The 19,918-nt window shown below is 50.6% G+C and overlaps 1 protein-coding gene across 6 annotated transcripts in view; it reads right to left on the reverse strand.

Moving 5' to 3' along the window:
* SSBP3 (single stranded DNA binding protein 3) overlaps positions 1–19,918 on the reverse strand; it is a 156,486-nt gene that overhangs the window by 43,248 nt on the left and 93,320 nt on the right. For all 6 annotated transcript variants that reach the window (XM_037021897.2, XM_037021891.2, XM_037021898.2 and 3 more), the window contains exon 5: positions 3,124–3,213. In XM_037021897.2, coding sequence (XP_036877792.1) covers positions 3,124–3,213 — 90 coding nt within the window. The remainder of the gene's footprint in view (positions 1–3,123; positions 3,214–19,918) is intronic.

A 19,918-nucleotide genomic window follows, 5' to 3' on the forward strand; every position in this document is an offset into this window, starting at 1 on the left:
ACTAGAATGTCCTTGCTAAGTTCTACCATGACTCCAAGAACCTCACAAGACTCCCCAGCATTGAGGTATGGTCAAGTCAGGTCCCAAACCACCTTCCTACAGCCCTCAACTTGCCACCAGATACATCTCATGCCACAGGACTAGTCGGGCACCGTCCACTTGGGAACCTCAACACTGAATATGAGAACACAAACAGACGGAACTGCACATGGAGATGGCCAAAACTTCTGACCCTGGGAGCAGCCACGCAAGGAGGAAGTCAGAGGCCTGAGGAAGGAATTCCCGTGTTGCTTTCTGAGGGGCTGGGGTGGGGGATGGACAGCTGCTCCCTCCCGTCTACCCTGGAGGCTCTGCTGGCTTCTAAATTTAGCACCAACTGGGGGTGGAGTCCTGACCTGAGAACTGGCTGGCTACCTTGAGACAGGGGCTGGCCAAAGCGTGATGAGCCAACCCAAGCTGGCTCCTTGGCACAAAGACCCTCCTGCAGCAGAGCTGTGGCCAAGTATGAGGAAGAAGTGCAGTTGTTGGCAGCAGATAAAACCATTGATACCATCTCTACTTCCCTTCTAATATCAGAGTGGCTGCCTGCAAGATGAGCAAGGGGCAGGACCAGCAATCAATAGCTAATATTCCTGCTGTGAGCTGGCCTGCTCCGGAAACAGGCAGTCACTACCTGTTCCCAGAGAGATACCCTTTCCCCTCCACACTGACCCAGACTGAGCGGTTCAGCATCATAGCCAGGGGGGACCCCATCTGTCTCCATCTGCCTGATTGGGAAATGATGCCGTGGGCAGGGCAGGGGGCAAAGCCGACCAAAATCACCCAGGAAGCAGAGAGGCCAGGCACACAGCTCCCTGCTCAATGACCCAGCCAGCTACTGACAGTTCATACTGACTTAGGATCAGAGAAGACCTCAAGTCAAGGGGGTCCAAAAGTTTCCTCTGATGGTGGCTGGTGGTGGCTAAATAAGGACAGAAATCAGTCTGGACTTTCTCACCACCCGCCCCTGAACGTCACAGGGGAGGGCCCAAGAAATTATGTCTGGAATTAGGCCTTAACCATGGACAATTATACCAAAGCAGGAAGTTGGGAGCTGCCCACATATCAGGCCGACCTCGCCTCGCCCCAGACTCAGGCTAAAATAGAATTCAATGGCCATTTTAAAAAACACAGCTGGCTACTGTCCACCTCTTCCTACCGCAGTGACCCGCACTGGGCACTCACATGCCAGCAAGCAGACTCGGTAGGGCTGCACACTCAGGTAGAGACTGGTACTAAGGTGGGCAGGAAAGCCACACATGCAGGGCATGCATTCTGGGCGAGGACTTTTGAGCCTGGGAAAGAAGTGCGAACCAAATGGAACTCCTGGGGGAAAGACCACTAGCTGGGTGCAGAAGGCCCATCTGCAGTGGCCAGGAAGATGGCTGTGCCTGGCACAGATGACCCTCTCAGGTAAAAGCCCCTTGGGGTTCTCCTCTAGAGGCAGGGCACATGCTTACCTGGCTCCTATCTTTCTTGGGTCCAGAGGTTTCAAAGTATTTAAACAAACATCTTCCTTTCTTAGAAGTCTAGCCCTTCTTCGCAATGCTTCTGGCCTTACCCCAAGCTGAACCCCAGGCAATGCCTGTCTGGTCCAACCTGGAGCCTGCACACTGATTTCTGAGGCTGTCCCCACCTTCCATCTCTGGGATAAGGCCCCAGTTTGGGAAGCATGCTAGCAATGCACACTGATGCACATAGTATGCCCATCCAATGTCTTAAACTGCCACCCCTCAGTCCCTCTCAGCTCCTCACAGCCATCTTGGTGGGAGACCTATTTTTCTGTCTTTGAGGAACACCCAAATTTCACCAATTCCCTTTTGGCTGGTATGCAGCATGTCCTAACCCTCCTTTCCTGGGAGTTAACATCAACCAAAATATGAACTCTTACAAGATAGAACTATCTTGTAGGTCATCTCCCACCGAGGGAGGAAATCCCATTAACATCCCTGAGAAGTTTGTTCCATTTGGGCTCAGCTATCTCCAATGCCAGGGAGCTCCAGCTTCCTGCAGTGGATGTACTAAACAGTACAAAATTCTGGCTTATACCAATGAGGTTTCTTGGACTCTGCCCCAGTGGTCCCAGTTTTGAATTCTTGGGCTTCACCAAGAAATCTCTGCCTTCTTTTCTATACAGCAGCTCTTTCTATGACCTTATCTGTAAGTATAAAGCTTTCAAAAGGTGTGTGGAACTCAGGCAATTTCCCAAACCTAGCTGCAAACAGGTTTGAAAGAATGAGATGTTACACTCAACAGAACAGCTTCCCCATAAACTTCCTTCCAGTCCTGCACACTGACACCTCCCAAGACATTTCCCAACCTCAATCTGATTTAAATCAAAGGAGTCCCCTAGAGGGGACAGTAGAGATGGGGGAGGAGCTGCAGAGGGGGCGGACGCTGCACCACCCTGTCAGAGAGTGCACAACCCTGACAGTGCCCCCCTCAGTGCCCCACAAGGTGTCTTTTGGAGAAGACTGGGCTCTGGACCCACGCGGGAGCTGCTCCTGCCTTTGGTGGGCAGAGTGCAGGCACAGATGCTGTGGGAGGTCTATGATCACACTCGGAAAAAATCAAGTGGTCAACCAGAGGCAAAGGATTCCAAGACCTGCCAGGATGGTGGGTTTTTTGTTTTTTTAGATTACGCCTAAGGTTTGTAGTTTGGACAGGCAGAGTAAACAACGACAATGACAGCAGCCACGAAACAGAAACAGAGAACAGTTTACTTGTTTTAAAAAGAAAAAAAGCCTTTTGTTAAAAGACATTTCCACACGGACTTGGAAGCAGCCTCAGCCTCCTGAACAGGGGTGACCAGGGGCAGGCTGTGTCATGACTGTAAGGTTGGTGGGAAGAAAACAGAAGTGACACAGCACATGCAGAAGGTGTCTGCTCTCCATCTCTTTTCTCCCCTCCTCAGCTTTCTAAGGGGTGCAGAAAGGGATGGGAAGGGAAGGGTTTGAACCAGCACAAAGCAACCGTATTTAGACCATGGCAAACTGAGCTACTGCTTACTTCTCTCTCCCTCCCTCCTGCCTGCCTGGGCCTGGCCTGGAGTGAAAGGAGCGCAGGACCAAGCCCAGCACATACCTGAAAGAAACCCGGTGGGATGGGGCCTCCTGGCATCCCATCGTTGGGGGGAATGTTGCCAAGCACGGGGCTCGGGGCGGCTGCTGCGCTCTGTGGACACAAGAAGGTGGAGAGTCAGAAGCCATGCTCACAATGAGACACAGAGTTTGGGACCCTGGCCCCTGAATCTCTCTGTCCACCCACGTCCACAGACCCTCCTCAAATACCACCTTCCTAGGTGGTATCTGTCACTTACTTGGCAAGTGATGAACTCTCTGAGCCTCTATTTCCTTATCTCTAAAATGGGAGAACAACACCCACCACTGTGCACGTGCACTGCAGAGCAGTAGAGGGGGGCCAACATGCAGCCACTGTTACCGATGTAAGGACGCCCTGCCTTGCCCAACTGGCTGCCTTACGAAGTGCCTTCAGGGCAGAGAGGTGCTGTATAAACGTATGTGCCCTCTCCAAGAGGCTGGTGTATTGTACCGAGCGGAAGATCGATACATATCCGTGACTTAATGAATAAACAGACAGCTCAACTGGGAAATGTCCCTGGAGAGGGTAAAGTAGGGCAGACACGCTCTGGGCCCCATTAAGCTCTTGGGCACTATAGGAGGTGAGGTGGGCCACTGGATGGGGCACGGGGGGGGGGGGGGGGAGAGGGGGGGGCGCTGTCATTATTTTTCTTTTTAAATGCTGCTATTCCAGCATTTACCTGGTACATCTGCCTCAACAAATGTCTCCCAGGGGTGAACAGATGCTGCCCTTCCCAGTCTGGCCCTCCTCCAGGCAATCTGTGTCCCACCTGTTCATGTGGCCAGTGTGTCTGTGCCTGGCCCCGTGCTCACAGGGTGAGCCTGCTCAGGAAGTCACAGGCCTGACTGCCTCACCTGGGCCTGTACCCTGCTCCTCCCCTCTGATTCTAAACCTCCCAGTTGTTCCTCCTGCAGGAAGCCACCTCCAAACCCCAGGACTGAGAATGTGAAACTGAATCACCAATCATCTCCCGCGAGTCTGACTGGTTCTCTGGAACAAAAGTGAACTCCCTAGGTCAGGAAGTAGGAAGCCTCTTCTTCTCTTACAGATGCAGTCTGCCATCATCACCACTGTAAAGAAGTCACTTCTGCTTCGCTTTCCTCAGCCAGAAAATAGGAACCATCAAAATAACTTGCAATTTTGATGGAAGGAAAGAGTGAATTCCATGAATACACCGTGTGCACAAGATGAACAGATACCACTGGGAACCAACACATCTGGGTTCAAGCGATACTGCCTTTACTAGCAAGGGATGACCATGGGCAAGCCATTTGGCCATTCAACGTTAAGTTTCCAGTAAAAGGGGGTGATTGCTATCGTCCTGCCTGCTTGTCAGGGTTGTGGAGGACTGACTGACAGGACAGGCTGTGTTTGCAAACCAGGAAAGCTCAGCAATCTGGAAGCAAGGAGAACTCAGTATGGCCATGTAGTGGCTGTTTTAATAGACCCCAGGTAAAGAGAAGGGGCCAGGGTTGGACTGCCCATTCCTGCCCATCATTTCAAAATGATTCTGCCTATAGAAAAGCAACCCTCTCTGTACTCAGTGATTCTGCCAACTGTCCTATAATATGTTACAAACATCGCCAAACACCACAGGTTAGGTCTTCCCACCTCTCCAGGTTTGAGGCCATAGCCCCACTTAGGAGAAGCCCCCAGCCCAGCACTGTCTGGGATGAGGGCCGCCTTGGGGACATGCCAGGTTGTCCATTAGCTGCACTGTTTGCTTGTGGTTGGTGGTTCTGCAAAAATGCAACTTTTCATGATTTATAGCCAACAATTACGCTGTAAGCAGCAGGAGCAGAAAAGTTTAAGGAAAAAAAAATCAGGACAAGGTAAACACTTGTATTTTCTTCAAACTCTTTCAGAAATCGGTTTTGTTTAACACTTTAACCCTTCAGCAGCTTATTTTAGTAAATATGGACTTCACTCCTCAAACACTGAACTGCCTAAGTACGATCTTCCCAATCAACTCATTTGTAATCAATGACAAAATTCTTTCAAAAGCTCTGGTCTGTTTCTGAGCATTTAAGTCTGTGCTATGTCTCTATCATTCCAGTGTGATGATCAGAGCTTTACAAGGTATTTTATTACCTCCTTCAAATCTTTAATGGCAATTTTCTTATTTTTATCTTCTTAGCCGTCCAAACCTCAGATCATTTATAAAAGTCACCTCCCTACTAAAAAAAAAAAAGAAGTTCCTATGCATTCAAAAATTTGGAGGACACTGACATCTTTACAAAACAAAGGTGCCCTCCCAGGACACGATCTTTCTCCAATTATTCTTTGTTCACGCCCACCAGTCAAGCAGGGTGTGCTGTCCAGCAAGCATGATCAGAGGGTGGGAAGGAGCGACGAATCTGAGAAAACCAAAACTGTCTCTTGCACTGACTAAATGTTTTATTCAACAAACGTGGCGCTGACATGTTCCTGGATGCTGAAGAGAGAGCAGGACAGAGTCCTGACTGGGGCCAAGAAGGATCTGGAGGAGGCCAGCCCTCGTGGCGTGGATGGCAGGGGCTACGTGCTTGGGTGTTTTCACGCCATCCCTCCCTGAACCCCGGCTGGCCTCTGATAAAGACACAGCACCCCCACTTTACAGATGGGGAAATACCCATGTGAAGAGCAGGCTGACAATGAGCCTTTTCCATCTGTCCTCCTCATAGAGTCCAGACCTTCTCTATCAGAGCCTTCAGCTCAGAGCAATGCTTTGTTTTTAAAGATCTGGAAGCTTTACCATTTAGATTCTTTAAATTAGCATTTATCATTTAGTATAAAGCACTTCCCTATTATAGAACACAGCAAAGTAAAAATTAGTCACTGCATCTTTTAAAATAATGTCATGAGCACTTTACCCACTCCCCCATTAAATGGTCAAAGAAAACATGATCTTTAAATACACCTAATACTATATAAAGGTATTATTTAACCAATTTAATGGATAGGCATGATGTGTTTGCTAACAACTTGGTTGTTACAAAATGGCATTTCTTTGGTATTTTGACTTAATTTTGGAACCACTGCCTTTTGAAATAGTTTACACCAGCCATTTGTAAATCTACTCTTATGGTAAAACATTCATGCCCTTGCTATTTGGGTACTTGACCTTTTTTTCTTAGTGACATAGAACAACTCTCTATACTCTAAGTATATAATGCAAGGATATCTTATAAATTTTTTTTGAAAACTTAAATGAAAACTTGAACCTAGGGGCATGACTTACAAAGGTCCTTCACTCTAAGATCTCGTTTTCCTAAGAAATCAAGAGTGAGTCAATGGTTCTAGGAAGTGGGGGTGGGAGAGTCTGTGGTCTTTGAATGTCAGGGCCGTGGTAACCATGGTTCTAGTAAATGGATGGTGTACTTCTCTGACATCTGGGTGGAGGATGATTTTTGCTGCCCTCCAATGAAAGGAAGGTCATGTTAGCAGTGACTAAGGTAGCAGGAAGCTGAGGTGAGTTATCACTTAAAGCAGCAAAATTAAGCAAAATAATGACCCAGAATTATAGTATGAAGAATAAAAAGCAGCAACTGGTGTTATAGGGTGACAAAGAGTTAAGCAATAATTGTTCACAAAACTTAAGCCAACCCCAGCCCTGCCCCCCACCCCCAGCTACAATCCACCACTGGCCCCATTCTCCACCTCCACGGAAGGAGCTGTTTTACCCACCTCTAAGAAAACCCAGCGCAATGTGAGGCATACAGCAGGTGTTCAATAAATGATTATGAGTTTTATAATTCAAAGACCTGCTCGAACCTGGCCATCTGGAGCCCGGCCTTTCTGGATTGTTAGGAATCGGCCTCTCCCCGCGGTTTCCAAAAACACATAAGCCTAATGGAAGCCCCCTGACATTCAGTGAGGCCTACTGCCCTACTGCCTGGCAGTGCGGTAGAGGCCTGGGGTAGAGCTCTCCCACCGGAGTAGGGGAGGAAAGAGCGCTGGACTCAGAGGCCAGAGCCCCCCCACGTGGGCTCAGGTCCTAGCTGGGAGCCCATGGACAAGTCCCTTCTCACTCTGGCCTCGGTTTGCCCCGCATTCCCAAGGGAGGGGTCAGAGGAGATGGCCTCCGGGGCCTTCCTCCAAGCTGCTTTCCCCGGCCTGGGCACCCATGCCAGGCAGGGGTGGGGGCGGGGCACAGAGACTGGGAACAGCAGCTCCTGCATGAATAGCGTCGTCCTCTTTTCTGAGGGCTCTGAATTTTAACTCTTCTCTGTTCATTATAGAACAGAGATCAAAGATTAGAAGCCACCCAGAAACCTATTTGTTAACAGTCTGCAGGTAACAGCAGATGACATCTGAGCTCTCCCCACAACATGTATCCATACATATATGAACTGCAAAAAGCAGAATCAAATCGGGCACGGAGTTTGGTGATTCATACAGTTTCATAAAACGAATTAAAATTCTTTTCTAAATAGAAAACAGGCCTGGCACAGGGTGGTGTGGCCCACTCCAGCCAGCTGCCTCCTCTAGGCCTCTGAGGTACAGTCAACCTAAAAAGTGTGAGGTGCCTTCAGACGACTGACTAAAGCTCCAAAAATTCCCTGCAAATGTTTTTTTTTCCCCCACTGCCGGGAAACTTCCAAAGAGGACTGATCCCACTCCCTTTTAAAGAGTAAGGTTTCTTTATGATCCCAAGGTGGTCACACAACCACCGGGGCTTGAGAGTCACTGCAGTCCCTCAGCCCAATTCACATGCTGGAGGCACAGGCCCCTCCAACAACAGGCATCCCTTGCTGTCCAAATCTGGTTTCCAATTGCAAGCGAATACCTGAACACCTCCCATGCCACAGAACAAATACATTCTCTCCCCACTTTCCCCTGGTGGAGGAGCAGGGTTTGAACCCAGAGCCCCACAATCTGAGTGACTGGGAGGAGCCTTGAAAGCTGTGCTAAGGGATGTGGGCTTTCTGCTCCAGGCAACAGAGAAGAGTTCTGAGCAGCAGAATGGCCCGAGACCTCTGAGAATCCCACCACACCCCAAGCACCCCGATGCACCACTGCAAGCCAACCACTCCACAACCAGCATACCCAAGGCCCCACAAACAAACGGACCTGGCGAGTCCTGGGTGTGGTTCTGGGCCCTTTCCTTGCTCTGTAGCAAGAAGTCCTCCGAGGCTCCAGGAACAGCAGCATCAGTCTAGAGGAACGAAGAGACATGCTCCCAGGAGCCTCCCATCTTGTATCTCCTAGTATCTAGTATCTCATGGTAGGTGACAAGTGTTCTTGCTTCCTTCAAGAAGTGAGGGTCTGGGGGAATGTTCCCTACAAGGTATCATCTGCCAGCTTTACACCAAAAACCCGGTTATCCCCACTCACCAACTAGCATGGGACCCCCTCCACCCCATTTGTACTTGCTTTTAAAAATAGTTCTATGTACATGAAGCTCCTGGAACACTGAATAGAGGCCAAGGCTCAGAGTGAGTGGTGGGACTCCTGCCAGGTTGGCCAAGCCCTCCTGACTGATTTACAAGCTGCAGAAGGGAACTTTGTTCTGCCAAGCCCCGCCCCCCTCGCCCCACCCCTGCTCAGGCCTCAGCGTGTAGCAGTGCAGGGCCCACAGGCAAACCCTCCAAGTCAAGCCTTCCTTGACAGAAACTCAGTGAAGACCACATGGTCAGACACCCAGGATGCCAGGGGTACGTGGCGTGCATCTGGGTGCTTAAAGCTGGGAATGGAGGTCACTTCAGGGAGCCAGGGCCCTCCTGCATTGACCACACAAGGAGGGTGAGTGAGAGACAAAGCCTCTGAGCAAGGCACGCGTCTGGGGAAGGAGGGACGCTTGCACTGGTATCACTGAGACACAGGCTCGGCATTCAGTGCAGAACGCCGGAGTTTCTGGGTCCCTCTGCGCCAAGTTTCCTATGGGGAATTCTAGAAGCACTGGCAAAATGAAGATGTAGATAAGAGAATGGGGAGAACGGAGGGCATCTCCCAGATGGAAAGGCCGAGGCTGAGTGGAGTGGGTGAAAAAAGGGAAAGGCACACAGAAAGACGCCTCTTGGTTGTATGCACAGACCACAGAAGAGATCGGTTTTGGAGAACAGAGCTCTAATTCCACAGCTTGGGGAAAACAGAGCTTTTGCTATGTGAAGAGACAGAACCAGCTTGTGTTAAAAATAGGTGTGGATGACACATGGGAGTGACACAGGATCTCTGCCTCTAAATAGCCAGAGGGCCGTCATGTGGAAGGAGGAGAGGCTGTGCTCTCCCAGAGCCAAGGGATGGGCCTGGGTCCAGCAGTAGATGTTCTCAACTACAAAGAGCTTCTCCAGATGTGAGTACCTGAGAGAGTGAGCTGCCTCAGTGAGTGGTGGGCTGCGTTAACCTGGGGTGGCTCACCGGCAGGACACGGCAAAAGCACACTGTGGATCAGAATATGTGGGCTTGATCTCCACTCCAACACATCAAGAGCCAGGCTGATCATCTCAGCCTCAGTTTCCCTCCTGCTAAAAGGGAGAGCCACATCACCTACAACTGCCTGGTATTTCCTGGGAATTCTTAGGAGAGAAGAGCCCTGGACTGCAGGTGCCGGGAGCAGGGTGCCAGCTCTGGTGGGTAACTACCCATTGTGTGAGCTGGGCAGGCCTTCCTGCCCCTGGGCTTCTGCTCAGATCCAAACAAGGTGACAGATCCTGCTGCTTCGACAAAAAGGTGGGTGTCACACTTAGTGCTCATCTAAGTAACCTGAAAACAGGTCACGTGCAGGCAGAAAAGCTCCAACCTACCACCGCTAGGCTATTAGACCCAAGTGAGGGCTGTTTGGACACTAGAGCTTCTCCCCGGAAAGTCCCCACCTCATGTTTGTCTCCTGGGTGGGAGGATGAATGCAGGAACACAGAGAAGGGATGCAGAGCGAAGCAACTGCCTTTCTATCCTGATCCCAGAGACCAGCAGAGAGGGAAGGGGGTACCTACCATTCACTCCAACATCTTTGGGAAGGAGTAGGTTCTGTTTACTGAAACTGAGGCACACAGATACGTGTAATCCTAAGTGGCTCTAACTTGAGTCTTCTTGTCCCACCACCTCTGACCTTGAGTCCAAAAAGTTCCCCAAAACAGTTCCCCCACCAATCCTGCAGTCCTCAACAGGAGTTCTGTGTGCTTTTTGACATTCATGAAAATAATGGACAAATCCTTAGAGATGTAAGATAAGCATATGCATTCTCTGCAACTGGGGTCAGCTACATGTTCTACTCTTTCTTTCCTAAGAAGACTGACCTACCTGTGCTCCTTCCAGCAAATATTTTGCTGAGCTGGCCTCACTAAGGTGTGTGGGGTGTGTGTAGGAATGCAAGGTCCTGCTGAAGTGTCTGTTGAACCTCACTGGTCACTTATCCTGGGAACAGGAGGAGAAACAAGGTAGGTGGAGAGCATTGAAAGGTTTTGAGTGCTCTGAACACACGTAGGACACGTTCAACAAATACTCGCTCCTGGGCCTCCCGGGATGTGAGGGCCTTGGCTCTGCCCTCGAGGTCTAGAGGATGAACTGAGTTGCGGCAGCAGAGACCTGAGGGATGTGGAAGGTTCCCAGGGCAGGCGCTGTGAGGTGGGGATTAGGGGGATCAGGGAGGCTTTAAGGAAGAGGTAGCACTCAAGCCAGGGCCTTAAAGTATGGCAGGCCCCGAAGACGCAGGAGGTGATACAGAGCTGAGGGATTACTGCTGTCATCTTAACCCTCCCCAGAACCAGGCCCGCTGACAGCCTCTTCTTCAGAGCACAAATCCTGCCAGGCCACCGCCCTCTCGGAGCTCCATTCCCTCTCTGATTTTGGAGGTGGGGTGGGGTTTGTCCACAGGAGGGGAGCTGGCGCCCATCCCATATGAGAAGGCTGCCACTACAGACCTAGCTCGCCCAGCTATCCCTACTGCAGCTTGTCCAGTTTCTCTCCCCACTCCCAATAACCCAGGAGATGAGAAAACAGAGGCTCCCATACATCAAGGGACTTGTCCACGGTCACACAGCTTAGAATGGCAGAACTGGAAGTCAAGCCCAGATATGCTGAAGCCAGAGCCCAGCTCTGAGCTGTGTCTTAAAACTGATGCTTAAAGATGGCCACCTGGCCAGAGGTCTGGGTGCGAGGCCCAGCCCTTCAGTTCCTCAGGAGCCAGGGTACTCAGGCACCTCACTTTACCTTTCGGAGCCCTTCACCACGAACATAAAGGAGAGGAGTCCTCCACCCTTTGTGGTGATGTGGGCAACTTAAATATGACTCTCGGGTAAGAGGCTCGGGCAGACATAGCTGCTTGACAAACAGAAGCCCCTGAGCCAGTGACACAGCACCAGTCCAATGACAGACATGCTTACATTTATGACACCATGAACAACCAGCAGACCAGGGAATGAAAGTGGGTTAGGGCTGCCGAAGACAATTTCCTCTGTTCAACAGAAGCCAATCTTCTTAGGAGTGGCCTCTCTCTAATTAGAAAAATATAATTTTTTTTTTAAGATGAAAGCAAGCCACCAGTCAGGACATTTCCAAAAGAGAGAGGAACTGGATTCCCTGTACTGGAAAGGCTGAGACCCCATCACACAGGCCCTGCCCACCCATCCCAGGAAGCAACTACTTCTTTTGAGAATTGGATCAAAAGCACCATTTGTGTAAGAGGTGGAGCCCCATGTAATTAATACCTGGTTATACCGTGGATGCCGGCCAGGGTACTCTCCTCCATGTGCAAACACCTCCCTGGCAGAGTTGCACAGCACAGGGCACGAGCCCTAGGCATGCACACGCAGGACAGGGGAGATTAGAGGCTAGAGGTGTCCCTGCAAATGAACAGTGCCGAGTGGATCAACAGCACGGTATTTGCACAACACTGATTCCTTCGTAAAGAGAGATGAGCTTCAGGGCCCTGGTTTACACCATTAGCAAAACACACACACACACACACACTACTGTCTTAAAGAAGCTACTTACAACCGCAAACATGTCATGGTAGGCCAGTGACAGCTCCTTAACAAGAACACTGCCAGTTGCTTCTGCAAAGTGGAAAATTCCCTGGCGTGGACCCACACACATGCTCAGTTCCAATGACAACTTAATCCCGCCAGGACTAAGGTGTGCAAAGAACAAAAAAACTGCCTGCTTCTACAAACTTTTTTTTTTGTAAGTTTAAAAGAAATCATTAAAGGCATGGCCCTCAGAACATCTTTCAAGAATGACAACTCACACTTTGCTCAGCTGGCACCAAATTTAGTGGGGCCAGAGTCACTTTCCCTTCACTCATCCTCTGTTGTGACAGGATGAATGGGCACAGTCTTAAAGTTCACCAGAGTCCCCTAGGCAAAGCCAAGGAAGTTTACGCTCAGCCAGGGAGGGGTGTATAAATGAAGGCACTGGGAATCCTCAAGCCCTATCTGCGGGTCAGGAGAGAAGCTGGCGAGCAGCTCACTGCTGTGGTTTGCACGACTGACACATGAGCTCAGAGCTGAGCAGATGCCACCTAAGCCTTTGAAGCATGCACTAATTGCACTAATTTAGCTAACAGTCTCTGTTTCGTCCCCCACCCCAGTCAACCAGCGTCCTTTGGTACTTCTGGAGAGAGATGCAAGCTGTTGGCTTTAGTGTTATTTTGTCAGCCATTAAACGATTCATCGGAATCATTAATTGATTTATTACTGTTGCCTGCTCAGAGGATTTAGCAAATAAAGAATGATGTAGGTCACAACGCAAAGGAAATTGGACCAAACAACGCCACAAGAAGCTGGGCACTTAGAAAGTCCACTTGGGCAGCACTCCACACCCAGCTGTCAGATGGGGGACAGCGTAGCTGGCTTTCCTGCCTGAAATCCGGTTGCCAGCATGCCTCCTGCCCAGACATCAGTGCTGCCAAAGATATAGAAGGTGGAGAACATTGTCCGGAGGCCCCTGGTGGTAGGCTCCTAGGCACTTTGCAGGCACAGTCAGCAGCAAAGTAACTGAGTGTGAGTGGGAAGGAAGCCTCCACTGGCCTCTTGCCAGATGGGTTACAACAGCTGGATCTGCATCTCGGCCCTCCAGGTCACCATGGAGAGGCCCCCAACCAGGGCTCTACTCCAGAGGGGGCACACCCTCCAGGAGGCCCTGCACTACCCACAGGAGTGGTAGCACAGTAATAAGTGACTCCAAATGCCTGGCCCTCTTATATGAGCCTCTCAATAGCCCTAGGTGATAAATAGCATCACAGTCCTTGTACTACAGAGAAGGAAACTGAAGCCCAGAGAGCTGCCCTGCCCACAGTTACACAGCAGGCCAGGAAGTGGTGGTCCTGGGATTCGAACCTAGGTCTGCCTGACTTCAAAGTTTACATTTCTTCCCCTCCACCAAATTCTTTAGCTAACACCCAGGGTACTGCAACTCGGCCTAAATGATAACCTCAAGAAAAACTGACCAGGTGAACAAGAGCAGGGCAATCCCTCCTTCTCAGAGTCCCAGATGCCTCATTTACAAAACAAGCAGGTTAAGGTGGGTGAGCCCTGCAGCTACATGGAGGAGATGGCAGAGCTCAGCCCCTTCCACCTCCCTAGCTTAGAGATGGGCTGGCAGTGGAGCCAACATGAGTAACCCTGCCCCCTTCCTCCTGTGGATGGCCTGGAGCTGGGAGCCAGCCCTCCCCACGGCTTCCCCTGCTGCCTCACCTGCCCTCCAGCCTAACTGCAGCAGGTCCAGGAAGCCTTTCCAGGATTAGGCCAGGCCCCCCCTGCCCTGCTCCCAATCCCCAGGGTTCTGAGCAAACACGAGGGAGTGGTGTTCAGATGAGGGGACTAGAGCGGTCATTTTACAGAAATGTCATACCCTCTCCAACAGGACTATAAGGTAACAGATTCTGTGTGTGTGTGCATGTGTGTACGTACACATGTCTGTCTCTTGTCTCTGAGGCCGGAAAGGTAATAGCTCTGGTACTTACTGTCCCTAGGGAACCAAACACAGATAGTTTGGTTGGTACAAATTCTGTGATCACAGAAATCAGTCCCTCAAAGACACATCACACCCCCATCCGCTCAGCAGCATTCTAGAACAGAGCCCACCCTGGTAAATTTTCAGAGGAGGCCCTTGGAGGGTGGTCGGCTGTTTCATTTGCTCCAAAAGGGATGAAGATGAGCTAAGAGGTAGGTCTGCTTCAGCCCTTCAGAGCTCAGTCTGCGGCCTGCTGAGGTCTGGTGGGGGCATTACAGGGCAAGGCGGGCCTGTCTCCTCAGAGCTCCCCACAAAGAGGTCCACAGATATTCTGGGTGTCTACCAGGCACATTAGACAAGGCTTTATGTTAGCATCTCCCAAGAATGGGTCCAGAGCATCCAGAAACACACACACCCTTTAGGATCTTAGGGAACAACCTGCTAAAGGGGTGGGGCCAGGAGCTGGGCCAGAAGGACCAGAGAAGGCCTGACTGGTCAGAGGCTTCTGCGGGGGAAGGGAGTTTATCTACAGAGAATCCTGACCCAAACTGGGCTTCTGAAATAGACTCAGGATTTCCTGTGGAGGTGGTCCACCCCTTGTGCCCTCCATCAGTCCACATGGTATTGAAAGCACAAAGGAAGGTCTTTTAGACACCTTCATGAGCGTCCAATAAATTATACATTCTTAAGGTCCCATTAGAAAAAGAATAACCTAGTATTACTTAGATATATTTAGTACTCTCCAGCTTACAAAGGCCTTTCTTTCACCATATTTACTTGATAAATGTGCCTAACTACCCTTTGCTCAGGCTGGTTCCTCTCTCCGGAACCCTCTCCTCCACTTTCTCCTCAAGTGATACATCTTCGTCCTTTATGTGTGTTCCTCGTCACAGCACTTGTCACATCAGACTGTTAATTCCCTATTAAATTAGCCACCTGTCTTCCCTGGTGTAGGGGCAGGAATGGTGGGCATAGCACAGAGTAGGTGCTGGCTCAGTAAATATTCTTGGGTGAATAAAGGTCTTACAGATCCTGCTTTTCAAGAACAGTCAGCATATATACAAGGTAAAATTCTGTGACTAGCTAACTCAGTCACCTTCCAATTTACCATTTGGCTACAATCCATGCAACTACTGCCTTCCCTCCAAACAAACCAACCACCACACACACATGCACACATGCCTCACCATGACCACACGCTGTTCCCTTCATTTGTAAAACCCGAGCTCTGGGTGTTCAGAAAACTTGGGTGCTGGTGCTGCTCAGCCCTTGCTGGCAAAAGAGGTTGGCAGGCCACTTTGCTAGAGTCAGTGGTCAGGTCAGTAAAACAGGATCACGGTTATACCCTCCTCTCAAGACAGCCTAAGCTAATGTCTGGGCAAAGCATTTGTACTTCCGAGAAGGACAAAGGCAATGAGAGGGAGTGGGGTGCCTCAAGGAACTGAACTCTCACTGTCATTCTCACTTTGGTAGGAAGTGAAGCCTGGCCCAGGGGGCTGGGTGCAGTGAGGGGGTTCCAGTGGTCTTTGAGCTGCTAAGATCTAGCTGCCTCACCTGACCCTCATGGCCAAGCTTTCCTTCCACCTTCAAGGCAAAGCCTGCTACTTGTTCTCAGAGGTCGGATGCCCTGCTTCTTGGCCCCCCTGAAGATAGATGTCTGCTCCATTGGCCCAAGAAGCCATGTTTTCCATAGGCTTCTTAAAGGGTCCAAGAGAACCTGCCTATGACTTTTGGGGCTTGGGGACAGGGAGAGGTGGGAAGTGCCACCCCTTGAACTGGGTGGAAGCTGAGGAGGCCAGCACTGCAGTAGTCCCACCTTGAGACATCTTCCTCTGTGTCCCAGATAATGTACCATACAGACAGAGGAATCCTCTGCTGGTCTGAGGCCTGCCCTTCACAGTTAGACCCTCCAAACCACAGGTTTACAAGAGATGTGGTTCTTGGAATCAGAAACAAGCCACAGAGCAAGCCCTGAACTCACTCCGGAGGAATGTGGTGTCCTCCTCCTCCTTGCTTCAATCCCTCACTTGACATGAAATGAGAACTTGAGAAGGGCAGAGAGAAGGGGGAGGGCAGAGACCAGGCTCTCAATCCACAAGCACCTTTGGCTGCACCCCTGCTCTGCCCCCTCCTTGTGTTTACCATGTCCTGGGAAAGGCTCCAGCCCCAAACCACTCCTGGGGACACTGGGCTACTTTTTACTTTTTTCTTCTTGACAAGCTCCCCCATCACTTTCCACTTAGCTACCTACAGAATTCCTAGTCATCCATCATTGCCCAGCTCAAATGTCCCTGCTTCCCAGTTCAGAGCGAGCAGTAAGTCCCTAAGTCAGTTCATGGGCTAGAACTCAGTATCAGAACACCTGTTTCCACCTGCAACCTTCTCATGAGGCATCCAATTAAATGTTCAATACCAACAAACTGCTAACCAAGGGCTGTGGTGCTAAAGCAGACCAAGCACTGGACCTAGGGCAGGAGCTTCAACTCCCTAGCTGCCTGACTAATTCAGAAAGGCAGGCTCAAGATGCCTCCCCTCCCCAGTACCTCTGTTAGGCTTGGCATGAGAGTTAAAGCCAACAAGGAGATAACGGAAAGGCTGTGTGATCTCAGCCTCTCTCTTCCTCCTGTTCCAACCTAACTCTTTTCTTGTGCCCTGAGCTTCAGCCACAAGGAACACTCGCTGGTCCCAAGCCTCTGCACATGGCATCCCCTCCAGCTGGAAGGCCCCCGTCCCTGCTGGTTTCTGCCATTCCGGTCCATCCCTCAGGCTGCCCTGGGCACTACACAGGATGATTTCTCCATCTTCCTAGTCCACATGAAACTCTATCTGTGACCCTTCTATAGTTTTCTACTTGGCCTTATTATATGAACAAAGGCTATCTATCTCCCTACAGGACTGCTGGTTCCAAAAAGCAGAATCCAAATATTTACTATGTCTAATAATCAATCACCATCAAATGACTGGGGGCTGTGAAAAAGCTTTTGGATAAAGCTACACCTGGCTCTTCTGGGAAATTTCTTCCTTATTTCTCTCCTGTATAAAGATGTTACATTAAGAACAGAACATACTTTCACAAACTCAGGTGTCAAACAGAACAAACAGAGGCCTTACTTTCCAAAGGTTTCCATGTTTCCTCAAGCAATCGTTGGAGGAGAAAAGCATGGAAACCTTGGGAAAGACCTGAATTTGAATCTTGGTTTTGCTCGTAGCTTGAAACTTACAAGGCACATAGACATTGCAGGACCATCCTTGATGGATGACCACACTGCTCCCTCTGCTGAAAATCTGCTCTAAACCAGTCCGTTTTTCTTCTATTTTTTCTAATTCTATTTGAGGCCATGGCCTGGGTCATCGCCACTTAGGACAGGAGTTTTTCATTAGATTTGAGTAATCCATGGGCCTTCAGAAACTTTGAATCTAGAACCTTAGAACATGAAGGAGTCCCACAGCCCCTCGGTTATAGATGTGACCTCCAGCCCACAGACCTGGGTCAAGGGAGAAAGGTCTGGCACCTCGGTCTTCCCAGATGTCTATGCTTGGTGTTCCCACCGACAGAACTAGATAATAAGCCCTCCCTGAGGTTGTGAAAGTAAAGTTTCTGCTGCCTCCCCAGAAAGGTGCCTGGCCATACCCATCAGGTACCCAGTAAATACTTATTGAATGGCACTCCTTGTAAAGCCTCCTCTCTGCCTTCTCTCCAAGGAGGAAGGCCCACGTTCTGGGGTCACTAGCCATGAGGTGCTCACCCGAGAGCACTCCCATCCCTTCTCCCAAAGCTTGCCGGCACTGCATCCCAGGAACACAAACAAGTCCCCACTTGCAAAGGCACCGAGGAGGTTCTGAGCTCACTCAATCCCCCCAGCAACCTTTGGGGTGGTGACTCCACTCCTTTGTTTCATATCTGACCTATCTTGCTGGTGAGGATAATAATGATGAAGTGTCTTCACAAGGTCACGTTCCTTCCCAGTGGGTCCAGTCACCACAGACCCACATACCCACCCTTGCCCCCTCCAGTGGGAACCAGAAAGAAGACTTCAGTCGTGGAAAGAAAAGACCATAACCCTACAATAGGGCCCTCTGACTCTGGCACCAGTTGGGGGCAGGCCTCTTCAACCTTAACTTGCCCACCTGTAAAACGGGAAGTCACCGTTCCCTGCTTCGTCCACCTCACACAAGGGTATGAAACTCAAATAAAGAAACACACACAAAGGGGTGTGAACAGAAGGTCAACAGCATCTCCTGACCCTGGACCACAAAGGGGACTGGGAAGAAAGGGGGATGCCACAGTGACAAAGGCACTGAGCCAGGAGTCAGGCCCTGCTGGCTGCGCCTCACCTGGAGGCTCTGCAGCAACCAGCTACCCACCCTCCCCAGGCTGCAGGAAGGCTGCAAGGATCCGGCTGTCGGGGCACCTAGATCAGATGCTCCAGCAGCTCCCTCCTGGGTGCCACCTCTGTCTGGAGACAGACCCCAGGTCCAGAGATGGCTGGCCAGATAGGCAGGCCTCCTCTTCTCACTCTCCCCAGATGGGCTCCCAGGAGGCCTGCAGGAAGCCTCTGGATGCAGGTCAGGGCTTAGACAGCCCGCCCAAACAGGTAGGCCCAGATTTAATTGGCCTCTCAGCTAAGCTTTCTAATCTCATTAAAGCTGCCTCCATCATGCAGACCGTGCCTCTGAATTTAATAACAGAAGAGCACTGCCCTGCCCCACAGTAAGCTGATTAGGTCTGGGGAGGCCCAAGAGGACCACTCTCTGCCCTACCATGCCCGGCTGCCATGTGGATGGCACTAACTCAGACTGAAAGAAGAGGGGGCATACCTCAAAGGGGGCAGGAGGGCAGGAGGGCAGGAGGGCAGGAGGTGGGAGGCAGTGTTTACAGTGCAGGGCCAGACCTGCCTATCCACACTGGGGAGCCGGTGCTGTCCCCAGACTTTCAGTAGATACAAACCACCAAGTAATGTTATTTCTTATCTTCCCCAGGTGCAATAATAGAGTCCACCTCACCCCAGGAGATGGCTCCCTTCTGGGCAGGGTGCAGGACTTGCAGCCTCTGTGCCATGCCACCCTGCCCCTGCTTCTTTTTGAGGCTCTACCCCTACTTCATTCAAATGGAATTCAAAAAGGGGAAGGCAGAGGGGTGTGGTCTGAGGTCCAAATGCTCTGCATCTTTGGAAGAGAAAGCTTGTCCTACCACCCACCCTTTCCCTCACTCCTTCCACCCCCTGAGAGGAGGTACACCCCACGATCTTGACCTGACAAGGGTGTGAGGAAGGGTGTGATGTCCTCCTGGACATCAGCTCTGAAAATACCATGGTCAACATGTGCAAACATCTCTGTGCTAATACACGTCACCCAATATTCAATCATCTCCCCTCCCTCTAAATATATCCCAAGGAAATAACTTGGCAGTGGTGAGAAATTCTGCAATGGCTCCAAAGTAGCAAACACACACATACACTCTCTCTCTCTCTCCCTCTGCTCTGTTTGAGGTGCCACGCTGGGTCAGGACAGGCAAGGAGACACAAACATGCCCAGGCGACAAATACACAGACTGTGTTGGAAGTTCAGTCCCGCTGAAGGTTGTTTATTATTAACATTTAACAGGGACGGTCCTCTGTGCAGGTTCCAAGCTGGGCTAGCACAGATGCCCTGTCCAGGAGGGATGTCTGGGGGCATGGTTAGCTGAGCACATATACCCTCTGGGACTTGCTTTAAGACACTGGCATTTTCCACTCTACTTGCCAAGAATGGAGCCATCCTGCCCTGTGTGACCCTCAAACCCCTAGAAACAAAGCAGCAGTCATGGGATGGGCTAGCACCCCTCAGGCATTGGTCTGATGTCTGTCTCCCCTGCCCTCTGCCATTTCACCAAAGGGGAAACAAAGGCCCACAGTAGCAGACAAAC

The sequence above is a fragment of the Manis javanica genome, chromosome 4 (assembly GCF_040802235.1).
Source record: "Manis javanica isolate MJ-LG chromosome 4, MJ_LKY, whole genome shotgun sequence".
Lineage (NCBI taxonomy): Eukaryota > Metazoa > Chordata > Mammalia > Pholidota > Manidae > Manis > Manis javanica.